At 38.4% G+C, this 22,319-nt stretch overlaps 1 protein-coding gene across 1 annotated transcript in view; it reads left to right on the top strand.

Annotated features, from left to right (window-relative positions):
- ST6GALNAC3 (ST6 N-acetylgalactosaminide alpha-2,6-sialyltransferase 3) overlaps positions 1 to 22,319 on the top strand; it is a 557,193-nt gene that overhangs the window by 231,799 nt on the left and 303,075 nt on the right. Inside the window, exon 2 of the mRNA XM_060084618.1 lies at positions 5,592 to 5,786. Coding sequence (XP_059940601.1) covers positions 5,592 to 5,786 — 195 coding nt within the window. The remainder of the gene's footprint in view (positions 1 to 5,591; positions 5,787 to 22,319) is intronic.

Raw genomic sequence — 22,319 nt, forward strand, 5'->3', positions numbered from 1 at the left:
GTATTCAGGGAGAACCAGATTTGGAGCTTGGCCAGTGGCACAACTTTTTATATGGGAAAAGAAATTCTATTTGATCAGGTCACAAATAAGCAATGAGTAGGGTCCTATCAATGTGTGTTTACTGAGTAAGGGTATAAATAATACAGTTGATACTGTGCTTTCATATTTATTACTGAGTAAATGACAGCATATGGACAAAAGTGCACTGTTTTACCATGTAAGCAACGAATTCAGTCATTAAATAATATGATTTAAGTAGAAAAATACGCCTTTGTACTGTTGTTTATCATTTATGAAAAAGAAACCAAAAATCTAGCAACCGACTAACCTAAAAGTTAAAGAATTTATTCTGTGGTTAAATTCTGTGATAAGAAGAATAAAAACATAAAAATGTTAATAAAGGTTGCAAAATTGCTAGGTCCAAATCTCTGCAATTGTTTTCTCCCTAAATCATGAATTCTCTGTGGGTTTTATTTTGAAATAGGTATTTCTGCTATAAATTCTGATATCCTACTCTAAAGAGCGAGCAACTGGAATGCCACATTTTTGATGCATATTTTTGCAGCACAGAGGGGATTAAATTCTAAATGTCTCAGCTGTTAAAGGCCCCTTCAAACTTGCCCAAAAGAAGGAGAAAGCTTTCCCTAAAGCAATTCATCAGATCTATTTGGGCACAGTGACATTCTCTCAGAGCTTGTGTGGATGTTATACTGAATAGTTCAAGTATTTGCAGCTGCTTGGAATATTTAAGAAAAAGATATCTCTCAGTTCTTATCGTTGTTCCCACGGACTGGCCAATGCTCACCACTGGCTAATGTCCACCAAGGATCTCACAGTTAGTGGTTATATCATAATAGTGACACCTTCCATTTTTGAGTGCTCACTATGTGCCTGGAACTGTGCTCTGCTTTTTCCACCCATTATATCATTTAATGTTCACATGTCTGATCTTAGGGCAATGACTTATTAAATTTATGTCTGTTTTCTGCAGTACTAAAAGTTTGTTGAACTGAATCTTATGCATTATAAACTTGACAAGTACTTACTGTTGCTTTCTCTTACCTAATTGTTGGTTGTTGAATCTAGGGGATGCTCTGATTACCTCAATAAAGGCAGCAGTGATCACATCCATAAACAAATCGTTAGACAGTAGAACACATGTGTAAACAAGTAGAGTCTAATTTGCTGACTGTTGATAGACTCAAAACAGTTAAAAGACAAGCAACTGATGGGATAAATGTAATTCAAACAACTGGAAACAAGGTGTGGTGCTGGCAGCTCGGAATAAAATGAAGTGATTGATACATTTGATTGGAAAGTGAAGAATATTTTAGAGTTACAAAACAGCACTTTGATGTGTTTATCCTTTCATTATCCTAATGTAAGGTAGATGGGACAGATAAATGCATCTGACTTAATGCATTTGGCTTATTATTTTTTGTTATGATTTGAACCTTGTCCACTTCCCAGCATATCTCCCACTACTTATCAAATGACTTGCACGTTTCTGACCAAATTAAGGCCTTTCAAAACCTCCTGTGCCTTTGTCTGTGCTGTTCCCTCTGCCTGGCATGGCCTTCCCATCTCCACTTGCCTAACTCCTTCTTGTTCTTTAGGACTGCATTTGAACATCACCTCCTCAGACAATCATTCTTTGAATTGTCCCAGGCACCGCTCTCCCCCCTCTTTCTCTGGACTGCCGCAGTGCCCTGTGCATACCTCCATCACCCCATTTGATATGTGGTATTATAATTTTCTGTTTACTTGCCAGGTGCACTGAACTGTGACTCTTTGGAAGCATGGTCTGTCTGTCTGTCTTTTATGGTTTTATTTCTGTGTTTCAGCACCTTGCCAAGTCTACACAGAATGTGGACTCAATGAGCAGTTGCACCTTGAAGGAGTGAATATATTCACGTATATCATGGATATTGGTATTTTGTTACTTCCCCAACTCCCACATCCCTACACAGAGACACACACATTCTCACTGCATTCTGGTGTCTGTAGATTGTGAGTAGCCTCATCCATGGTTTTCATTGTAGTTGTTGAAGCTCAAGGTCATGATCTGGCAGAAGTGACTACTAGAAGAATGTACTTCATGTTGAGTCCCGTTGTCCTTGTGTCCAGAATGTGGTTGACATTAGACCTCTTCTAGTGAAATTTCAGGGTGGTTTTATATCAGCACTATGGGAATGAGTTCATGTTAAACAAGAATATGGAAATATAAAGAAAGGCAGAGAACCGGGTTCAGACAATGCAACAGAAATGGGGCTGGAAGCCGGAGCTGTGAAAAGAGCCCATCTGCCCACTGCAGACTGTGATCCAGGCTCAGCACAGAGGAGTCAGTGTCTGGCTTCCACTCCCCGTTTGCTCCCCTCGTCTGCTCTCTGCTCATTACTTGGTTCCCTTTGACAGAACATGGGAGGCAGACACGGATTACTTGAGGAGCAGGCTTTTACAAGTGTGATTTAATTCCATTTTGAAGTTTCTGTCAAAATGGCTGATTTATTTTCCTCTCATGGATGCATTATGTATGTGTTGCTGTGTGAGATCAGTGAATTCAGAAGGGCCCTCCATGCTTTTGTCCCCAAACCCTCAGCCGTGCAATGCAATGCGGCAGCTGAGAGAAGCAGAGAGCCATGCTGAGCTCTGGAATAGACAAAGGCACAAATCCCATCTGGGTCTCCTTCAAAGCAAGCTGCTGTTTTGCAACAATCTACCCGTAAAAAAGGTTCTTACCAGTTTACTTAATGGGTGACTGGCCCTTTGGCTTTTATTTAGCCATCTGTTCTGGTCTATGTCCCTTTCAACTTGTAAGATCCGTCACCTCATTTAAGCTGTTACCTTGACACATTGCGGTGTTGTGGACATAGTGATTCCACAGAGGAACAAATTAAAACAGGTTTTCATGATTAGAAAGTTAAATGAGGTAAGGCTATGGTAGTTACTGGTGAGATGAGGGGTTTTGAGGAGGCAGAACTCAAGGGACTTTCAGGTGATTGGAAAATTGGGCTGGCTGGACAGGGGGATGGATGGGCTTTTACACATCATGGGAGCTGAGCAAGAGCAAAGACTTCTTTTAGGCATGTCTGAATTTGTGGTCTTGCTCTGCTGCCCTGACGGAGACTCTGACCAGGGAGGATACAGGGGCCACCTGTGGGTTTCATTTCTCCTTTGGGACATTCTGTGACGAGTAAAAGGAAGCCAATTCCACCAGGAAGTGGCGAGCTAAAAACACAACAGCACCCATTCCCAGGAAGTTACTTAGTTTCCCTTAAGTGTGAAGAAGAATCAGGGGCAAAGCCCAACTTCAGGAAGGAATACTTCACTGTGTCTTTGAAACGGAGTGGGACCCTGTGGTCCTCCCAACACCCCCATGTCCTCCGCCTGCCTTTTGTCTGTGGAAAAACTTTAGCCAGAGAATAAGTTTAATCAGAGAAGTGAGAAAATGCAGAAGCAAAAGAAAACAGTCCAGCAAGACTAAATAATAATAGTTTAGTCAGTAAGCCTAGTTGAGGACCTTTAGCTCCTCCTCAAGGGCTATAGATAACATTCTGAGCTGTCTTGTAGATACTGAAATCCCCACCAGGTGGAAGAGGTTAACTATGTGATGACAAGACTGTAGCCATGACATAAGCTGCCACAATTACGAGAATTGGCTTCAAAGAAATAGGAACCAAACGACCCTGGAACTCCAGGCTAACTGTCCCTAACACAATCAAGATGATGCTGATCAGACTGCCACATGACTAATTTCAAGATGACTGTCAGAGCTGATAGACACCCCCCCCCATCTTTAAAAGCTCTTGACCACTGGTTGTCAGTGCCGGGGGGCACTCAGCCTTTGGGCAGGCGTCCACCCTCCCCCGCGGTGCTGGCATCCAAAATAAAGCAAACTTTCCTTTCCATCAATCTTGCCTCTTTAGTACTGGCTTTTGAGCAGCAAACAGCCAGACCCCCGCTTTCGGTTACATCTGCACCCTGGAGACAAGGCAGAGTTGTTCCTGACATCTGCCCTCAGCTCTGCTCTTTCTTCTTGCTCTAGACTTGACTTTCTGCCTGACCCCTTGATGGCTCCGTCCTGATGACCCATCAGTCCTTGAAAAGTAGGACTTAGAAAGCCAAGGGCTTCGTCTTCTTACTCTCTTAAATCAATTCTGCTCTAACCACCCTGGTTTCTCCTGATATGATCAGTATTATTGTAGTTACCTGGACTCAAAATCTCAGGCATCTCTGAATTTTCCATCTGCCACTTCTATCCAATCAGATTATTTTCTGTAGCCAAGTTCTCTGTCTTCCACCTAGATTGAGTTTCTCATGTCTTTTCTCACCTTTTTACACTCCCTGCCACTGCTCTCATTTCCATCCCTCATTACCTGTGTCCCAACCAATTGGAATGCTCTCCTAACTAGTTTCTGCCTATCTTTGGTTTCTCCCTGCTCCAAAGCACCTTACACACTGGCGTTTGATTATAACTTAAAACAGTCACATTTCAAAAATTAAACAAACAAAAATCTCTTTCGGCTTTCCATCAACTAACAAATTCAGTAGAGACTTCTCAGCTTGGTATCTGAGACAGTCCATAAAGTTATCGTTTGTATTTTCAGCTTTTTCTTCTCTGTGTCCCAGTAAAACAAAGTGCTATGTGGCTGTGAATAACTTCATGTTTTCTTGCCTCTTACTCTGTTCCCTCTTCCTAGAAAGCTCTGATCACACATCTCTACTGATTAAAATGCATGAATTTTATCAAGCTCAGTCTCAAATACATCTCTCCTTTCCCATGGCAGTCAGATGCAGTTGCTCTTACTCTGGTTTGATGACAACATGTTTAGGGGATGTTGTTATGCTGCTTGACGTGGATTTTTTTCCTACTCTTATTGTTAGCTTTTTGAATCTTTTGCATATCGTAGAGCACAAAGTTTCCTTCCTGTAGAGGGTGCTAGATAAAGAAGCGGAATATGATTTGTAAGGAGACTGGGTCTATAAGAATGTGAAAAATCCATTTATTCATTCACTCAGGTGTTTGTTGGGTGCCTACAGTATGTAAGGTGCTGTGTTAAGGACCTAGGATACTCAGAACAGTATGGCGCAGTACATCCCAGTTCTCCAGGAGCTCAAAATTACATGCAGGAAAAGTCACATAAGGAATTATACCATGAAAGATGCACAACAGTAGAAGTGCCTCCAAAGTATTGGAGTGGCAGGACTTCTTACCTCTATTAGGGTAGATAGGTTGGGGCTGAGGGGATGATGGTGGGGAGGGAATTGAGCAGTTAGGAAAGGCTTCCTGTAGCTGGGAATGTCTGATTTGGGTTTTGAAAACTGCATAGGAGTCACCAAGGAAGATAGGAAGGTAAAGAGGGATTGGGATGGGATGGAAAGATAATCCAAGAAATCTGCTGTTTGTTCTCAGAGGCTCAGCACACTAGGGCAACCTGGTCACCAAATGATTATTTTCTGTCTCCAAGTGAAATATCCTAAATGACAAAGTCCTTTGATCCCTTTGAAAGAGAAAGGGAGAGGAAGCACCTCTCAGAGACTGCTTTTGACTGAAAGTCATTCAGTCTTCTTTTTTTTTGACTGTTTTGTAGAAAAAGTCTGTGATTGCAGTGAGCTTCATAGCAGCGTTCCTCTTCCTGCTGGTTGTGCGCCTTGTGAATGAAGTGAATTTTCCCTTGCTACTAAACTGCTTTGGACAACCTGGTGCAAAATGGATACCATTCTCCTACACATACAGACGGCCCCTTCGAACTCACTATGGATACATAAATGTGAGGACGCAAGAGGTAAGACCTCAGAGGGTTACATAGGGTTTGAGGGTATCCATGGTAACAGCTTTTCTTTAGGAGCAAGGTGGCTTGCAATCAATGAACTCATTACTCTCTGCCCCAGTGAGCTTCTTTGGGTCCCTGACATTTTCTGTTTTCTCCTTCTTAGACATTTACTGACACACGTCTAAAGTCTGCTGCCCCTCCTACATCAAATCTTCTGATTCACTGGCTTCATGTGGAGTTGAGGAAGCAATTACATGTTTTCCTGGTGGTCTGTGGCATAACATATATATCTTTCCATTTAGAAATTCTGATCAGCAGTTACCAGCTGGAGAACTGGCTGGCTTTATTTCTTGGAGGTCAACTGGTTGGGGACAGCTCTTTGTAGAACTGCAGAGAAGCATTTATACTCTTTAAAACTCTGTAATCCTTAGACCTGGAGCTAGAAAAGGCCAAGCTGATTTAAAAATTCTCAGTGGCTGCAGAGATAATGGGATTTAAAGAGTTTCCAAATTTAAAGGGGTTCAAATCATTCAAATCCTATAATCACTGAACCTCTAAATCTTTGTAGCCAATTGATGGTACAGAAGAGGATGGAGGTATATTGACAAGTAGAAAGTATACACTGTGCCAGCACTTTTGCAAGCAAGGATTTGTGTCATGGAGCGAAATAGAAATAAAATGGACCTCACAAAATGTATGAAGTGTATAGAAGTGATTAATAAAATTGTTTTCACCATTTGTTTCAATGGAGTGGGATGAATGTGAGGTTAATATTCATCGATGCCAAGTCCAAGCCTGTTGGAAGTTGTTGGTGACAAAGGTACAAGTCATTAGTGTGTCTACATCACTGGGAAGAGTTTTGGATCAGATCCCATTGAAAGGTCATTTTTGCAAAGATACGAGAGAGGAGAGTTACCCACAGAATGCTACTCCCATCCCAAGAGTTATTCTTAGCATCAGGGAGGGATGTTGAAAACTGGCTTGGTCCAGACCCTTTTGTAGGCAATTTCATGCCTGAGTCATTGCTTCTGGTTAATTTGATTCTTTGAAAATTGTTTCTATATCTGCAGGATTTACAAGCTTTTTATTAGACCTTTATAGTTTAAAAAAAAAGGCACCATTAATAACATAAATTTTTAGGAGCCTTGATGTTTATCCTTTAATTGGCTTTGAATTAATTTTTTAAAAAGTGTCTACTGCTTGAATTTGTTGAGTGTCCTAATAAATTGATTACCTATATAAAAATGTATCTCTTAGAGAATAGTCTGTCTCACTCTTGTCTTTTGCTACTTTTATTTCTGGCTGTCGTGTAATATCCTATAACTCTACTGGGTTGTGTTAATCATTTCACAAGTGCCTGCCATGGGTAGAAAATGAAACGTGACTGAATTGTCTCACAAATTACTTTCATGAGGGAAATGCCACCAAATATCAGAGGCTTTCATTTGTTTAAAAGTTAATAGACTGGGGCTTCCCTGGTGGCGCAGCGGTTGAGAGTCCGCCTGCCAATGCAGGGGACGCGGGTTCATGCCCCGGTCTGGGAGGATCCCACATGCTGCAGAGTGGCTGGGCCCGTGAGCCATGGCCGCTGAGCCTACGCGTCCGGAGCCTGTGCTCCACAGCGGGAGAGGCCACAACAGTGAGAGGCCCGCGTACCCCCCAAAAAAAAAAAAAAAAGTTAATAAACTGGATTTTGGAGTGTGAAGGGGAAAACTGACCTAGGGCTGCAGTTCTTTAATTAGACATATTAACCAGCCACCTTTGAAATTCTTTTGGTATAGTTTTTAATACAATGACTTTACTACGGGATATTGATCATTATTTTGATCATGTGGAGGTAATTTCTTGAGAGGGAACATGATTACTGGAAAGAGTTTTTTTTTACAACTTTATTGGAGTATAGTTGCTTCACAATGGTGTGTTAGTTTCTGCTTTATAACAAAGTGAATCCGTTATACATATACATCTGTTCCCATATCCCTTCCCTCTTGCTGGAAAGAGTTTTAGACTACAGAGGCACACAGGCATGATTTGAGTGCCAGTTCTCACACTTAAAAAAACAAGGTCAACTAGCAAGTTATTACGAGGATTAAATAGGACAAAGTGCCTGAAGTGCCCAGTTCCAAATTGATGTTCAATGAATGAGTTTCTTTTGCTGTCCCAGTACTTACCAGTTATGACATGAAATGCTCAGTGTGGACAACACCAAAATACCAAAGTCTTGAGTACCAGACTTTAAATTTTAAGGGATCTGGATTCAGGAAGTAAACATATGAAGGAGTTCCCAATCTCATTAGAAATCAGAGTTTTGCAAATTAAAACCACAATGAGAAGGAAGAAAAAAGCACAAGGAGGTAAATGTACACTAAATATCAGATTGGCAAAAAATCAAGAATCCAACAATACCAAGTGTTGGTGATGATGTGGAACAATAGAAACTCATATACCAGCAGGGGGAACAAGCGCTTTGGAAAAAACAGCTTCCCATTATTGATTAAGGCTGAAGATCTGCATACCCTATGTCTGAGCATTTCCAGTCATCCGTATATTCACTAGAGACATGCATAAGCATTATTCATAACAGCTAGAACCTGGAAGCAACCACATGTCTCTCAGTAGGAGAATGGTTAGAATTGTGCTACATACACTGGAATACCACACATCATTGGAAATGAGGAGATTGCAGACATATGTGATAATACGTATGAATCTTAGACAAACATAATTTTGAGCAAAAGATGCAAAAAATGAGAGAATACAAACAGTGTGATTCAATTTACAGATCACAGGAAGAGACAAAACTAAACGATGCTGTTTAGGGAAATGTATAGGAGGTAAAACTAAAAAGGAAAAAAAAAGAGCAAGGGAATTAAATATAACGTAAGTGAGAGAGCAGTTACCTCTGAGAGAAATGTGTGGTTTGTGATTAGTGCGAGTTTCTGAGGTATCAGCAACATCCTGTCTCTTGATCCAGCTGGAAGTTACATGGGGGTTCACATTCTGAAGATTTATTAAATATGCATTCATGTTGTATGCACTTTTCTCTATGTCTATTTTATAATAAAAAATTAAAAATACATTCTGAGCCCATGTAGGATATTTATTGACTGGAATCACACAAAGCGTTTTCATCTACTTTAACAGCAAGAAATATTTAACTAAATAAAGCAATGGGATAGTAACCTATCTAAAATAAACTAAAAATATTTGAAATAGGCAATTTCATTTTATGTAAAAACTAGCAGATATACAGCTAACTTATTCCTCTAGTCTATGCATGATAGAAAGGGAGGCCCCATGCTGTAACATTAGTACAGGTAATAAGCAGAAAATTTTGCATGGAAGTTGAAAAACAATGTATAACACTCCAAAAGAATGACAGATTTTCCTCCAAACTCAGATAGTTCTAGGCTAAATTGGGAGGAAAACAAATTTTGGTGACCCTTGTTGATTTCATCTTTCCTTCTCAAAATTCTACCCTTCCCACCCCCCATGTCTGTGCTCTACTCTTAGCCCAAATGCTCTGTGCATTAGTCCTCACCAAATAATGGCTTCAAGTGCAGGCCTTGCCAGAGATAATTGTATTAGACTATCAGACTCAGAACGAAAAATCTTCAAGAGCCAAAGTAATATTGCAAAAATGATAAGTGGTGGATTTGATGTTCTGGGGCAAATAGCTATAATAGTGGCCCTCAAATTTTGCTTCAAAGATAACTACACACTCCTGTGTGCCTATTCACTCTATTCTAATCTGGAGAAGAGTCAATAGCTATGGCTGAGCTGAGTCAAGTGGTAACCAAGATGATCTATTTATTTGAAAATCTTGGTCCTTGAGGTTTTTTCAGAAATTTCTCAGAAGAAAACACATGCTTTCTAGAAACCACCAGAAGTCCAAGAATTTTTTTAAACACATAGACATGCCAGCAATGATTTCCAGACTTAGAGCATCTGCAAACATGATCATTGTTGATGATGGTTTTATGGCCCAATGCTTTAGCTGGATCAGACATTGCTGCCGCTGGACAAAAATTTTATGAGCAGAAATGTTTACAAGAAAGAATGTCTCTCCACTACTGTCAAAAAAAGATGGGGTGTGGGAGTGGCAGGATTAGGTTGAAGATTTCCCGGACACTGGAGAGCTGAGTTGCTTGGGAGCAAAATTTGATTCTCTTGTTATCTTTAAAAACACACCATTGTAAAGCAATTATACTCCAATAAAAATGTTAAAAAAAAGAAATAGTAAGTGAAAAATAAAAAATAAATAAATAAAATAAAATAAAATAAAAAAACAAAAATGAGATGAGTTCCAGTCCCTTTGGCTTGGCACAAGTAGAAGTATAAGCAGTCTCATGAATCTGTGAGTCTGTCGTGAAGGCCTCCCATACAGTAAATTATACCCAGTTCAAGCTCGGCTTCATTTTATCAATTCACCTAGTTTTTGAATGGTCTGCTCCCAAAGGAAGTGCAAGAAGTAAATGTACAAAGAACACAGGAGAGATAAATAGATGGACTTAGTTATATTTCATATGGTTGGAGTATTTTTTTTCTGGTCCAGATCCATAAAAAGGAATATGCAGTGAAAACTATGAGGACTAATCTAGAAGAGTTAAATTGAAAGAATTAAAATACCCATCCCACTACAATAATGACAGTCTAAATATAATGCAGTTGGTGATTGGCTCCCATTTTTTACCCTGTCGCCCTTCCCTTTCCTAACCAGTGTAGGCTAAAGTTCTTATATTTGGGAGAGGAGAAGTCTTGAGAAGCAGGGAAACAAAATGAGTGCCAGCTAACTCGGTGAGTGCTGAAATGCTGAAAGTCCCTGCTGGCCACAGAACCCAGAATTCCTCATCAGTACTTACGTTTGAGCTGACCACCACCAGGAGGTAGTGCCATGCTGAAGCTGGGACCGGGAAAGATTTAGATTTTACAGTAGGTCCTATACTTCCCCTGTGTCCCACCCCCGCTTTAATCCTTGACCTGCTAGCTGTTCATACTTGCCCTTTCATGTCACTACTGATTAATAATGCAGCCTTCCATTTTAACAGGACTGAATTTGAGAGACTCCACCTATAGTTTTATGGCAGTTACTGTATTATCCTTTGACCTTGGACATGATAAAAAAGCATGTAACATCTATATGTGTTTCAAAAAAAAAAAAAAACATCTGTGCTTGGCAGTATCCTGGGAACTCTGCTTTCTCCTTAATGCAAGTTTTAACGATTCATTTTAAATTAATTGCGGCAGAAAAAAAGGTATAAAAGACCAAAGTACCGCAGGGCTTGTTTCCAGGTAATGATTGTTTCTCCCTGTTGAGATCATGTCAGATTTTGAGGAAAAAGAAGGAAATGAACTTTAGGCTAGATTCTATCTGTAATTTCCAAACCATGGAATCATTCATTGTGTTATCTCTTTTGTGGTGACCTGGTGTGAGACATTGCTCAGAGCAAGCAACCTGCAACTTGTTTGTATTAACTACTAGATAAGAGAATCAAGCTCTGGAGTTCAATAGGATGCCACAGCCAGATCTTCCTGGTGATCAGGGGGGTGACAAATGTCTCCCCTCAGATCTGATAAGAGATCCCTAACCCATTAGAGCTGCAGAGGATTTCAGGTATTTGGGGCAGAGTGCTCTTTCAGATGGTGCTAAAGATGTGCTAAGTTAAGAAGCACAGGATTTCTAGAACATAGCAATCAAGTTGTAGGGCTTATATTGGTTTGCTTAACAATTTAATGAGGCCGAAATATGTCTCTTATAAAAAGAGAACATTTTAAAGCTTCAAGTAGACTAAATAAGAATACTTAGGATCAGTTGCTGTGACAGACAGGCCGCACTAGCCTAATTAAAGACGTGCATAACATTTTGATGTTGCAGTAGCATTTCCCGAATTGTAGTTATAGCGACAATTAAGAAACAGAGCTGACTTTCTTGGCAGTAAAAGCACACACTCCACACATTCAAATAAATGTACACATGTAACTAAAGCTGCCATGAATAGGTTTTCTATATTTGGGAATATAGGCTTTGGATTTTACATAAGTATATTGAGAGCAATTATATGCAAATATGTTCCAAAAATTTAAAACTGATCAATTTAATTGTTAACTAAAATCTGAACATTCCATTTGTGTAATCGTAAAGCAAAATAACTTTCAACTATGGGCTTGTTATAGGAAAGGAAACAACTAAATTAACATATAGCAAAGATCACTTCCTTGGCATGGGCATATTGGTTTCGTCATTTTGAAGATAATTTATCTTTTTCCTAAGCATGAGGGAGTGTACTTATTGAGTGGAGACAAGATTATGTTTCTCAGTCTGGTTGTGAAAGAGCAGCTCCCAAACAGTGGCCAGATCTCAAGTCAGTCTAAGCTCCACTGCCAAATGAGAGGGACGGACACTGCTGTGGGTTATAATTCCAGAAAGCTTTTGTGGGAGAGGTGAGCCATGTGCATAGCGTAAGGATTTGATGGGACAGAGAGAGAAGGGAAAGTAGAGTTGAAGAGAAGAGAGAAAATTTTGTGCTGGCCATTTTCTTTTGGCTCCTACCACACCCAAGTAGGCCAAGAGCGCTACACTTAGCCATAGTAAACTAATGTCTGCACTAGGAATCACCACTGCCTCACGCTCTGTTGATTCACTTTTCACCTCTCTCTGGTTCCATTCCCCTTAGTTTTTATCTTCCAGTTCCCCATATTGTTTGGTTGGTTACCCCGTCTTGGAGTGCTCTTACCTTGATCCTGATGCCACAAAAACTGTATATGAGGTCAATTCTAATAATGCTTCATTTTGTGTACCCCTGATATGGACATGGCACCCCATGTTCAAGGGGCCCCTGAGGCACCGCCATAGGCCTGCGTGATCCTCTGACTTGCCAGAGAAAGAAATCAGACACCTGTGGGGGCAGTAAGTAGGGCAATCTGCCTGGAATGCAACTTACTCTAGGGGATAGAAGGTAGAGGATGCATTCACTGGGTAATTATGATCTGGGGATGTGAATGGGATCCCTGGAAAAGGAAAAACTACACTCTTACTTGCAAAACAGTAATGCATATGTACAATGTATGCATCCATCCATATTCATGAACCACTATGTAAAATATACAGAAAATAGATCCATATGCACATACATGCATGCAATATATACATGCATGCATGCTCACAGGACAATTTACACTTTCTTAAATACAAACATACAGAGACTATATACATATACACTATATTATATCATAAAATGGTTAATAAATATAATTATCTGGTTAAGTATATATAGTGCCTTTTATTGCTCTCCACTGTCCCTTTATTACAGAAACAATCCCTTCCCTTCTGACTACAGGGGTGAGCAGAAAATTCAGGCCAGTGATTGACCAATCTCATGACGGGTCAGGGGGTGTACACATGGCCCTAGATGTGCCATTCTGAACCCTTCCCAGAGTTTATTGTTTTTCTGTGTAATGCTGTGAGAAAGGCCCTCTTTTCTTTTTAGTGGTAGAGCTGTGGAGATATGATTCTCTGGGTGTCAGTGGCTGTGTTCCCTGGAGAGAATGAGACCAAGACGTTGAGAGAAGTAGAAACCAGTTGCAGAGCTCAAGCAAGGGCCTGGACAGTACTCTAGTGCTGAGACCAGCCATTCTTGAAGTCAGCCTACCCACCTCTGTGATTTGACTGTAGAAGCCAGTAAATCACTCTCTTTCATGTCTGCAGGTTTCGATTGTGTTTTGGTTATCTGCAACCACAAGAGTCCTAGCTGATATATATATATATATATATATATATATATATATATATATATACACATATATATATACATTACATATTATAGTTATTTGACAGCAACAGCAACCAAACATTCTGAAACTCATCTTTAAACAAGGTGCTGCCTGGAGGATGTGAGGAGTTATCTTTCCAAATCTATGCTTCAAACCTGCCGGGAGGCCGAGTATGAGAAGACATATCCGTCAGTCCATCAGTTGGCTCAGGTGTCTGCAGAGATGTGCCCTATATATCTCCCTGCTCAGGGACATATGTTTAGGAAATTAGCTTGTCCTTTTGAGGTAGGGATGTGAAGGTCACAATTTCCCAAGGTTATAAAGCCAGAAAATGACCCGATAAGACTCATTACTTACTGAATTTCTAGTCTTACTCAACAGATTAATCATATAGTTTTATGATGATTATTCAGATGAAATCTTCCTTATTGCTATGAGGCATCATCAGTCAAAACAGATTGATTTTTACTTTACAAATCACATCTGTTATTGATGGAAGATCTGGTATTATCACGGTTTTCAATGTAGTAATTGGTTCCCCAGGAAGATATAAGCTAATTTTATTCATTATCCAACCTTAGATAGAAAAATGCTCATTTGCCAGTTGTCATGTTAACACTCTTGAAAGGGGCCTATTAGAAATTCAAATATCAAATTACCTCATTTGTGACAAGCAAAGGAAAACAAAACAGAGTACCCACAAAGACCACCCTGACTTGAGAGTTGAAAAAGATAATAGAACTGGGGCCCCAATGGTAAGAGTTTTTGTTCATCTTTTCTCAAGTTCCAGCTAATAGCCTGATGGAGTGACTAGCACAAAACCATTCATCAAGCAGCAGTTCAGCCACCAAATATTGAATAAGTCCTTGTTCAGTTCCAGACAATGTGCTAAGGCTCAGCAATGAACTCCACTCTAAAGAAAAATTAAGATTGGGGTTCACTAAGGGAGAGAAAGAAATAGGTTTGGTTCGATTACAAGTATCCTGGAACAATACCACCTACAGGGCATTGATATTTCAGCATAACAGATTGATTCTGTTGCTGTTAAGAATAGTGAACATTCAAGTAATTTCAACTAAACAATTGTATTTAATATCTGGAAGATAATTTGTCACTAAGTAGATGGCATCAAATTGTGACTTCTCATTTTCCAGAGTAGGCTTACTTACAAAAGAAAAATATTCAGTAAAGAATTTTTTATTTCAAGAGTAACTATATAGCTCCTATATTAAATATTATTCTGTAAGGCTTTGGAAGAGGTATATCTAGTTAATTGAGTAATCTGTCTAATAGAATATTTTAAAGTATTTAATAAACATTTAAAAGGAAAATGAAATCAAGAGTTCTGGTCTGGCAATACGGTAGCCTGAGATAACCTGACAATTCTGCTGTAACAACAGGACATGCTGGATAAAATAGGATATATTATTTAATGCCCAGCTGGCTTTGCTAGAAAGGAGGGAAATCGTCAGGCACCAGAAACTGAGAAGGAATGGAAAGAGACGTATAAGCCTGAAGTCTGATGGTGTGGTTTCCTGGGAGTTTATTAGTATCAGTGACTGAGGAGATGGGTAATATCCACCCTACAGGTTAGAGGGCAAGGCCTGGGTCCAGCAAAGGCAGAGAGTGGAAACACCCCTCCCCCATCCTAAAGCTGGGCTTTTACAAGCTTTCCCCAAGTGAAACGTTGGGCTAGGAAAGAAATCATGAAAACTGGCACAGAAAACAGATAAGGAAGCTTATTTATATCTTTGGTCTTTAGATAACAAAAAATTGTCCCTGGAACTTCAAAATGCCAGACCTGTACCCTAGTGGTTTTACAATTTGAATTTTACTGCTTGCACTTTCTAGGAACTCTGCAAGCTGAGAAATCAACCGAAAATTTGGTTCCTAGCTGGTAATAAACTGGGGCTAAAGGAATTGGGACTCCTCTAGAGGGTGTTCCCATAACCCAGACACAAAGGATTCTTAGAATGCACTGTTAGAAATTATAAAACACAAGGAAATGGTCTATTTATTGTGATTATTCACATGCTTTGCTATAAAAAAATATGACTGTTTGACTATGATGTGTTTCCCTATGCCCGATCGTAGTGTTTCATAATATACTGAATATTTGCTCTATCATCCTCCTCAACTGAAAATTCTGAATTCCAAAATATACCTAGTCAAAAGGATTTGGGATAAGGGATCATAGGCCTGTGTGTTTAAACACCTCACACACCATTACCTTTTAGTCCTTACAGGCAACGTACTATTTCACTAATCTAATTCATTTTCCAAGGCCCCAAATTGGTGATGCTATGCCTGTGACTTTGGTTATCTTGTGAGGCAAAGGAAGAGACTGAGAATGCCTTGGTCAGCAAATTACATTAAATGGTTTCATGGAGGCTTCATCCGTTCAAGTCAGAAAGCTCATTGGATCACGCTTGCTGAAGCCACTACATGCTGGGCACTTTGCTAGGCTCGGGAATTGTAAAGACGAGAACACTCTGTCTAAAACTACAGAACAATTTTTCTTAATGTTAAATGGTAATAAGCGAGATAGAGTAGTATATGCAGAGGGTTATTTTAACTCTTTATATGTAGACATAGAAAAAAGTTTTGGAGACGATACCTCGAAATATTAATTGTAGTGGTCTGTGTCTGGGTGGTACATTTTAGGTGACCTTTTGCTTAAACATGTTTTCCAGTTTTTATACAATGAGCACATATTGCACTTATTACTAGAACAAATTACTAGAATTAAATATTTTTTAAGCAATATCTATCTGTGAAACACAGATCTATCTGTGAAACAGCTGTTTCTGTCATCAAAAAAAATAGAATTTAAAATGTCTAGATAGGTATATCGTTTGGAGTACTTTTAGAAGTGAGTATTCTTTTACTCCTTTGTGGGTTGCTTATAGTCACTTCCTTCCAAAGAGTACAACATGGAAATGGGAAAAAAAAGTAATTTTACAGTGGAGAAACTTGACAGACTCTACCTTAGCCAGGTGGTCAAGGTCAACATCAATAGCAATAAATCATGTTGGTAGTATGTTCCCTTGTGATGAAAATGGCAGTTTGCCTCTGTAGTCTTCTTCCCCCAAACCCATAACCCCGACTAATGAGAAAAACACCAGAAAAGAAACAAGGAAAGTCTGAGAAACTGCCAGAGCCAAGAGGATCCTAAGAAGATATGTCTACTAACTGTAATGTGGTATCCTGGATGGGATCTTGGAACAGAAAAAGGGCGTTAGGTCAAAACTAAGGAAATCTCAATCAAGTATGGACTTTAGTTAATAGTAATTTACCAGTATTTCATTCATTATAACAAATGTATCATACCAAAATACGATTTTGATAATAGGGATAACTGGATGTGGGGTATATGGGAACTCTGTATTGCCCTCTTATTTCCTGTAAATCTAAAACTGTTCTAAAATAAAAAATTTATTGTAAAAAATGGATTTGGGTTTTTGACCTGTGTATCTATCTGGAAGGCTGGAATTGCCATTAACTGAGATGGAGGAAGACACAGAATGAGTGGTTGAAAATAGTTTGAAATATATACTAGTCCAGCTCCATAGGGAAGGGATGTATAAGACAAATGCATCGTGAATACATCATTGTTTTAATTTTCTATACTGAATACAACATACTTTCGGGAAAAAAAATAAGTATTATAGAAATAATTCCTGCCTTCTCCTCAAAAAGCTTATGAAATACAAGTCCTTCAAAGATTACCCCAAGAATACATGTGGAAGTCAGTGTGAGCTTTTAAATTCCTCTTAGCCATACTCATACACTTCAGCAGTTTCTTTTATTGTACAGCCAACCACTTTTTTGGCAATGTAAATTATTTGTGGAATTTCTGGGAAGAAAAGGTACAAACTAGACAACTTTTTGGTGTTCCATATGGTATTGTATTTTGCCAATGACTCTTTCTAATAAAGTTTAATAATATTAGTTGGATTGAGGACACTTAGCTATCATTCAGTTATCTTTCCCAATGCTCACAGGATGATGTTTTCAGCATGTTCCCAGAAGATGGTAACAATATCGTAACAGTAATAATAGTGATGATGATGGTGATAATAAGCCAACACATGTAGTGCTTACTATTTGCCAGACATTGTTCTAAATGCTTTACATATACTAATTTATTTAAGCCTCATAATAACCCTAATAAGTAGGTATTAGTATCATCCCATTTTTCAGATGAGGAAACAGGGGCATAGAAAGGTTAAGGTGGAGTTGCTGAGACTTATACCCTGTTTCCAGAGTTCCTACTCTTGACCACCACACATACTGTCTCTTGTAATAATAGCTACCATTTATGTAATCACATCTCTGCTCTGGAAAGGCTTATAAAACTTGAGGATAAAGAGAGGGACTACTTTTCTCCTCAAAAAATGCCTCTTCCACATTTCTTATATATGCCAGAGATAGGCAAATGCTCACTGAAGCATTTTGATAATTTCAAAATGTCCTGTATAGGTTATTTTGCCTATAGTTTTAGTATGTGGAAATACCGTGCACAAATGTTATATTTTTCTGGTCTTTGTTATTTCTCCCAAAACCCTTGAGACAGAAGTACTTTTATTTAAATATCCTGTTATGCAATCATTTTCTATATATTCTTTCTCTATATGCACATATTTGTGAAGTTGTAATTGTGGTGTATGTAAAAGTTTATGGATAGTTTTTACATTGCTAACCATTTATCATTACACTATCCTACAATCCTCTCTTTCCCTTTGTTTTGGTAAGCCCATTTCATATATATTTTTTATTTTTATTTTTTTATGGTTTGATTTTCATACACTGTGAAATGATTACCACAGTAGGTTCAGTTAACATTCATCTTCTCATATAGATACAATAAAAGAAAAGAAAGAAGAAAAACAGGATCATACAATTCTAAACACTTTTCTGAAAAGTATCTGTTTTGTCCACAATTTTTTAAATTGAAATATAGTTGATTTACAATATTGTGTTAGTTTCAGGTGTACAGCAAAGTGATTCAGTTATATATGTATTTCTTCAGATTATTTTCCATTCTAGATTATTACAGGGTATTGAAAATTGTTCCCTGTGTTATACAATAAATCCTTGTTACTTATCTATTTTATGTATAGTAGTTTGTATCTGTTAGTCCCATACTCCTAATTACACCCCCTCTTCCCCTTTGGTAACCGTAAGTTTGTTTTCTATGTCTGTGAATCTGTTTCTGTTTTGCATATAGATTCATTTGAATTATTTTTTAGATTCCACATATAAGTGATATCATATAATATTTGTCTTTCGTTGTCTGACTTACTTCACTTAGTATGATATTCTCTAGGTCCATGCATGTTGCTGCAAATAGCATTTTTTCATTCTTTTTTATGGCTGAGTAATAGTCTATTGTGTGTGTGTGTGTGTGTGTGTGTGAATGTATGTATGTATGTGTGTATATATATATTTTTTTATTAGCTCTGTTTTTTGTGCTCATTATTTTGGTTCATTCATCAACATTTGTTTTTGGTAAATACTATTTTTAAAATTATTGTTCCTTGTGGGATTAGACTTGCTTCCTCTTTGCTCACCTTTTTTTTCAGAATATTAATTCACCTCTACATCATTTTGTTGAACAAAATGGAAAGTCTTGGTTGTATCAGACAACTATGTGCATAACAGTGCTGTGTTAACAAATCACCCCAAAACTCAGTGGCTTAAACAATAATAATTTATTCTTGCTCACTCTTCTGTGGGTCAGCGGGGATACCGCCCATCCAGTGGGCTCCGCTGGGCTTAGCTTCAAATATGCAAGTTGGGCCCAGGTCTGCTTCCTGTGTCACTCTTCACTGATGACCTCTGGGCCAACTGGAGTATATTCTTCTCATGGGGAAGGCAAAAGCACAAGAGATTAAGCTCAACTTTGGAAGCACATTGCAAGCTTCTGCTGGCTTCACATCTGCTGACATCTCATTGACCAAAAGCAAGTCACAGAGCCAAGCCTAATATGAAGATGCAAGAAAGTACACTTCACCTACCATGAGGCCAAGGCAAGTTACATGGCCGAGTCCAACATCATTGGAGTGAAGTGTACTCTTCCTATGGAGGTGAGTATAGAGGGAATGCAAATTTGCTTCAAATAACTTCATCTACCCACACTAGTGAAATATTGATTGGAATTGCATTATATGTTAACAATAAAAACAAATGTTTTAATAACAGTTGCTCTTTCTATTAAGGATGTATTACCTATACAAGTAATTTTTAAGTAATTTGCTGAAAAAGAGCATGTATATACATTTTAAACAAAGTTCTTGTGGCATCTAATAGGAGCTCAATAAATGTTTGCTGAGCTGTTTTCTTTTTCTTATCTTTAGTACAAGCTAAAATCATATTTATAGCTGTTTAATTTGGTATGCAGAAATGCTATTAATTTCACATATTTGTCTTGCATTTTTTGCTATACTAAAAAGTTCTAGTTAAGGTTTAGAAGTTTCCTTTGGATTGCTCTGGTGTGCAGTCTCAATGTTTTTAAATGATCTTTTTCTCATTTCTTTTCAATGTTTATTGCACTGACCAGAGCTTATCAAACAGTTGCAAATTTTAAAAGAGTGCTTCTAATGCTTGATCACTCAGCATAAAGTTGATCTGACTGGGTCTTCTTTACCATATTAAAGAATAACTTAATTGGTTTTAAAATTATTTTTCTAAAATTGTATCTATATGTGTTGATTTTATCAAATGACTTTGGGGCCTATATTGAAATGACTATGATTTTTCTCTTGGAACTTATCAAGATGGTACTTTCTTGTTTTGAACCATCTAAGCCAATTAATTTCATCTGTTTCATGATGTATGTATTAGGATTCTCCAGAGAAACAGAACCAACAGGATATGTGTGTATATATATAGAGAGATTTATTTTAAGGAATTGGCTCATGCAGTTATGGAGGCCTGGTGAGTTGGGGCAGTCCACTGTGCTTGAGACTCAAGGAAGAGTTGCAGTTTGAGTCCAAAGGAAGTCTGCTGACAGAATTCCTTTTCACTTGGGAGAGGTCAGTCTTTGTTCAGTTAGGACTTCAGCTGATTGGATAAAGCCCACCCACATTATTGAGTGTAATCTGCTTTACTCAAAGTCCAATTTAAATGGTACTTGCATCCAAAAAAAACTTCACAGAAATATCCAGGATGATGTTTGACCAAATACCTGGGCACCATGGTCCAGGCAAATTGACATATGAAATTAACCATAACAGTGTGTATGTAAGTCTTTTAATGAAGCATTGAATTTGAAAATTTTTTCACAAATAGTCTCTGAGTTATGTAAAATTATTCTCCTATATTGTAGATAAGGAAACAGAGACAAGGATAGGTTATACAACTGGCTCCAAATCACATTTGCTCAAAATGTCAGGGCTGAGTCTTGAAATCCAGACTCTGGAGCATCCAATGTGCTGAAACATTATTCTTTATATCGACACTACTTCCTTTGCTCAGGGTTCAATGGCTTAGATCTTTCATATATGACTTAATCTTGATTGCTTTTGTTGATGATGATGTATAAGAGCTGTAGATGATGAGTATAAGAGTTGCGATTTTTACTTACTAGTATAAGCTGGTCTAAGTCGATTATCGTGTCACAGTTCACATCTGGACTGAGAACAAAAGCGAAGCCCTCCTCCTGACTTTTTACTGTATTGTACTGGTAGGCACAACAACCAGAACACCACCATTCTTGCTATCTTGCTGATGAATTGACCTCATATTTCTCTCCTTATATTTTTCAAAAGAAACTGCTGTTTTGTGAGTTACTTAAGCCCTGTTTCAAAAGCAGTATGGTTGATAGCTGTATTTCATCCCTGGCTGCACTGAGCCTTTTAACCCTGTATTCTTGAAACAATATGAGCTTTCAGACAGGATGTGTTCAGGACAGCCTTTCAGTGTGAAAATGTTGACTTTCTCAAATTAAAGAACTTGGCGAATATGGTAATATATTCTCTTGATTTTAAATTAGGTGGAAATTGATACCATCAGAAATCCACAGAGGATGAAAATGAGGCACAGTTTTAGGTGCTGAGCTATATGCCAAATAGCCCTTGTGTTTCTTTCTTGAATATCTCCTTCAAAGAGGCAGATTTGTCTTTGATATCCATGGGAGCCACATGAATATGACCTGATTCCAATTGCCCTCATCATCTCCAGAATTTACTTGTTTATTTATTTTTAGTGCATGGGTCTGTGGTCAATTTGCTCACTTGCTTCTTGAAACCAGCATGATCATTATAATTTTCCTTTTCATTAAATAACCCACTCTCAGCCTGTTCTTATTATCCCCACTTAGAAGTTGGGAATGGAGTCACCTAACATGAGGTCATTCATCTCTTCAGTGAATGGCGTGCCTGTGTTAAAAATACTTATGCTGACGAACCATAGGAATCATGGGAACAGAATAATATTCACCATCTGAGCCACCTTGACATTTTCCTGCTAGTAGGAAGCTTTCTTTTTTCTCTTTTGCTTTTAATGTAGAAGAATGCATCTTAAATTCTGTAGGCTACATAATCATGCCCATGAGCTTTCTCTTTTCAATGTGTCCTGCCCCCATGACTGTTTTTTTTTTTTTTTTTTTTTCCATAAGTGATGTTAAGTATGCAGAAAGCCAATTAGGAGATTCCACTTAGGATTCCTTCTCTTAACTGTTTCTCAAAGCTTATGTGGCATAACTACTAGAAAAGATGTTAGAAGAAGAATAATATATTCTATATTGGCCCTTCAGTTTCTCACCTTCATGCC

This window comes from Mesoplodon densirostris, chromosome 2 (assembly GCF_025265405.1).
Source record: "Mesoplodon densirostris isolate mMesDen1 chromosome 2, mMesDen1 primary haplotype, whole genome shotgun sequence".
Classification (NCBI taxonomy): Eukaryota; Metazoa; Chordata; class Mammalia; order Artiodactyla; family Ziphiidae; genus Mesoplodon; species Mesoplodon densirostris.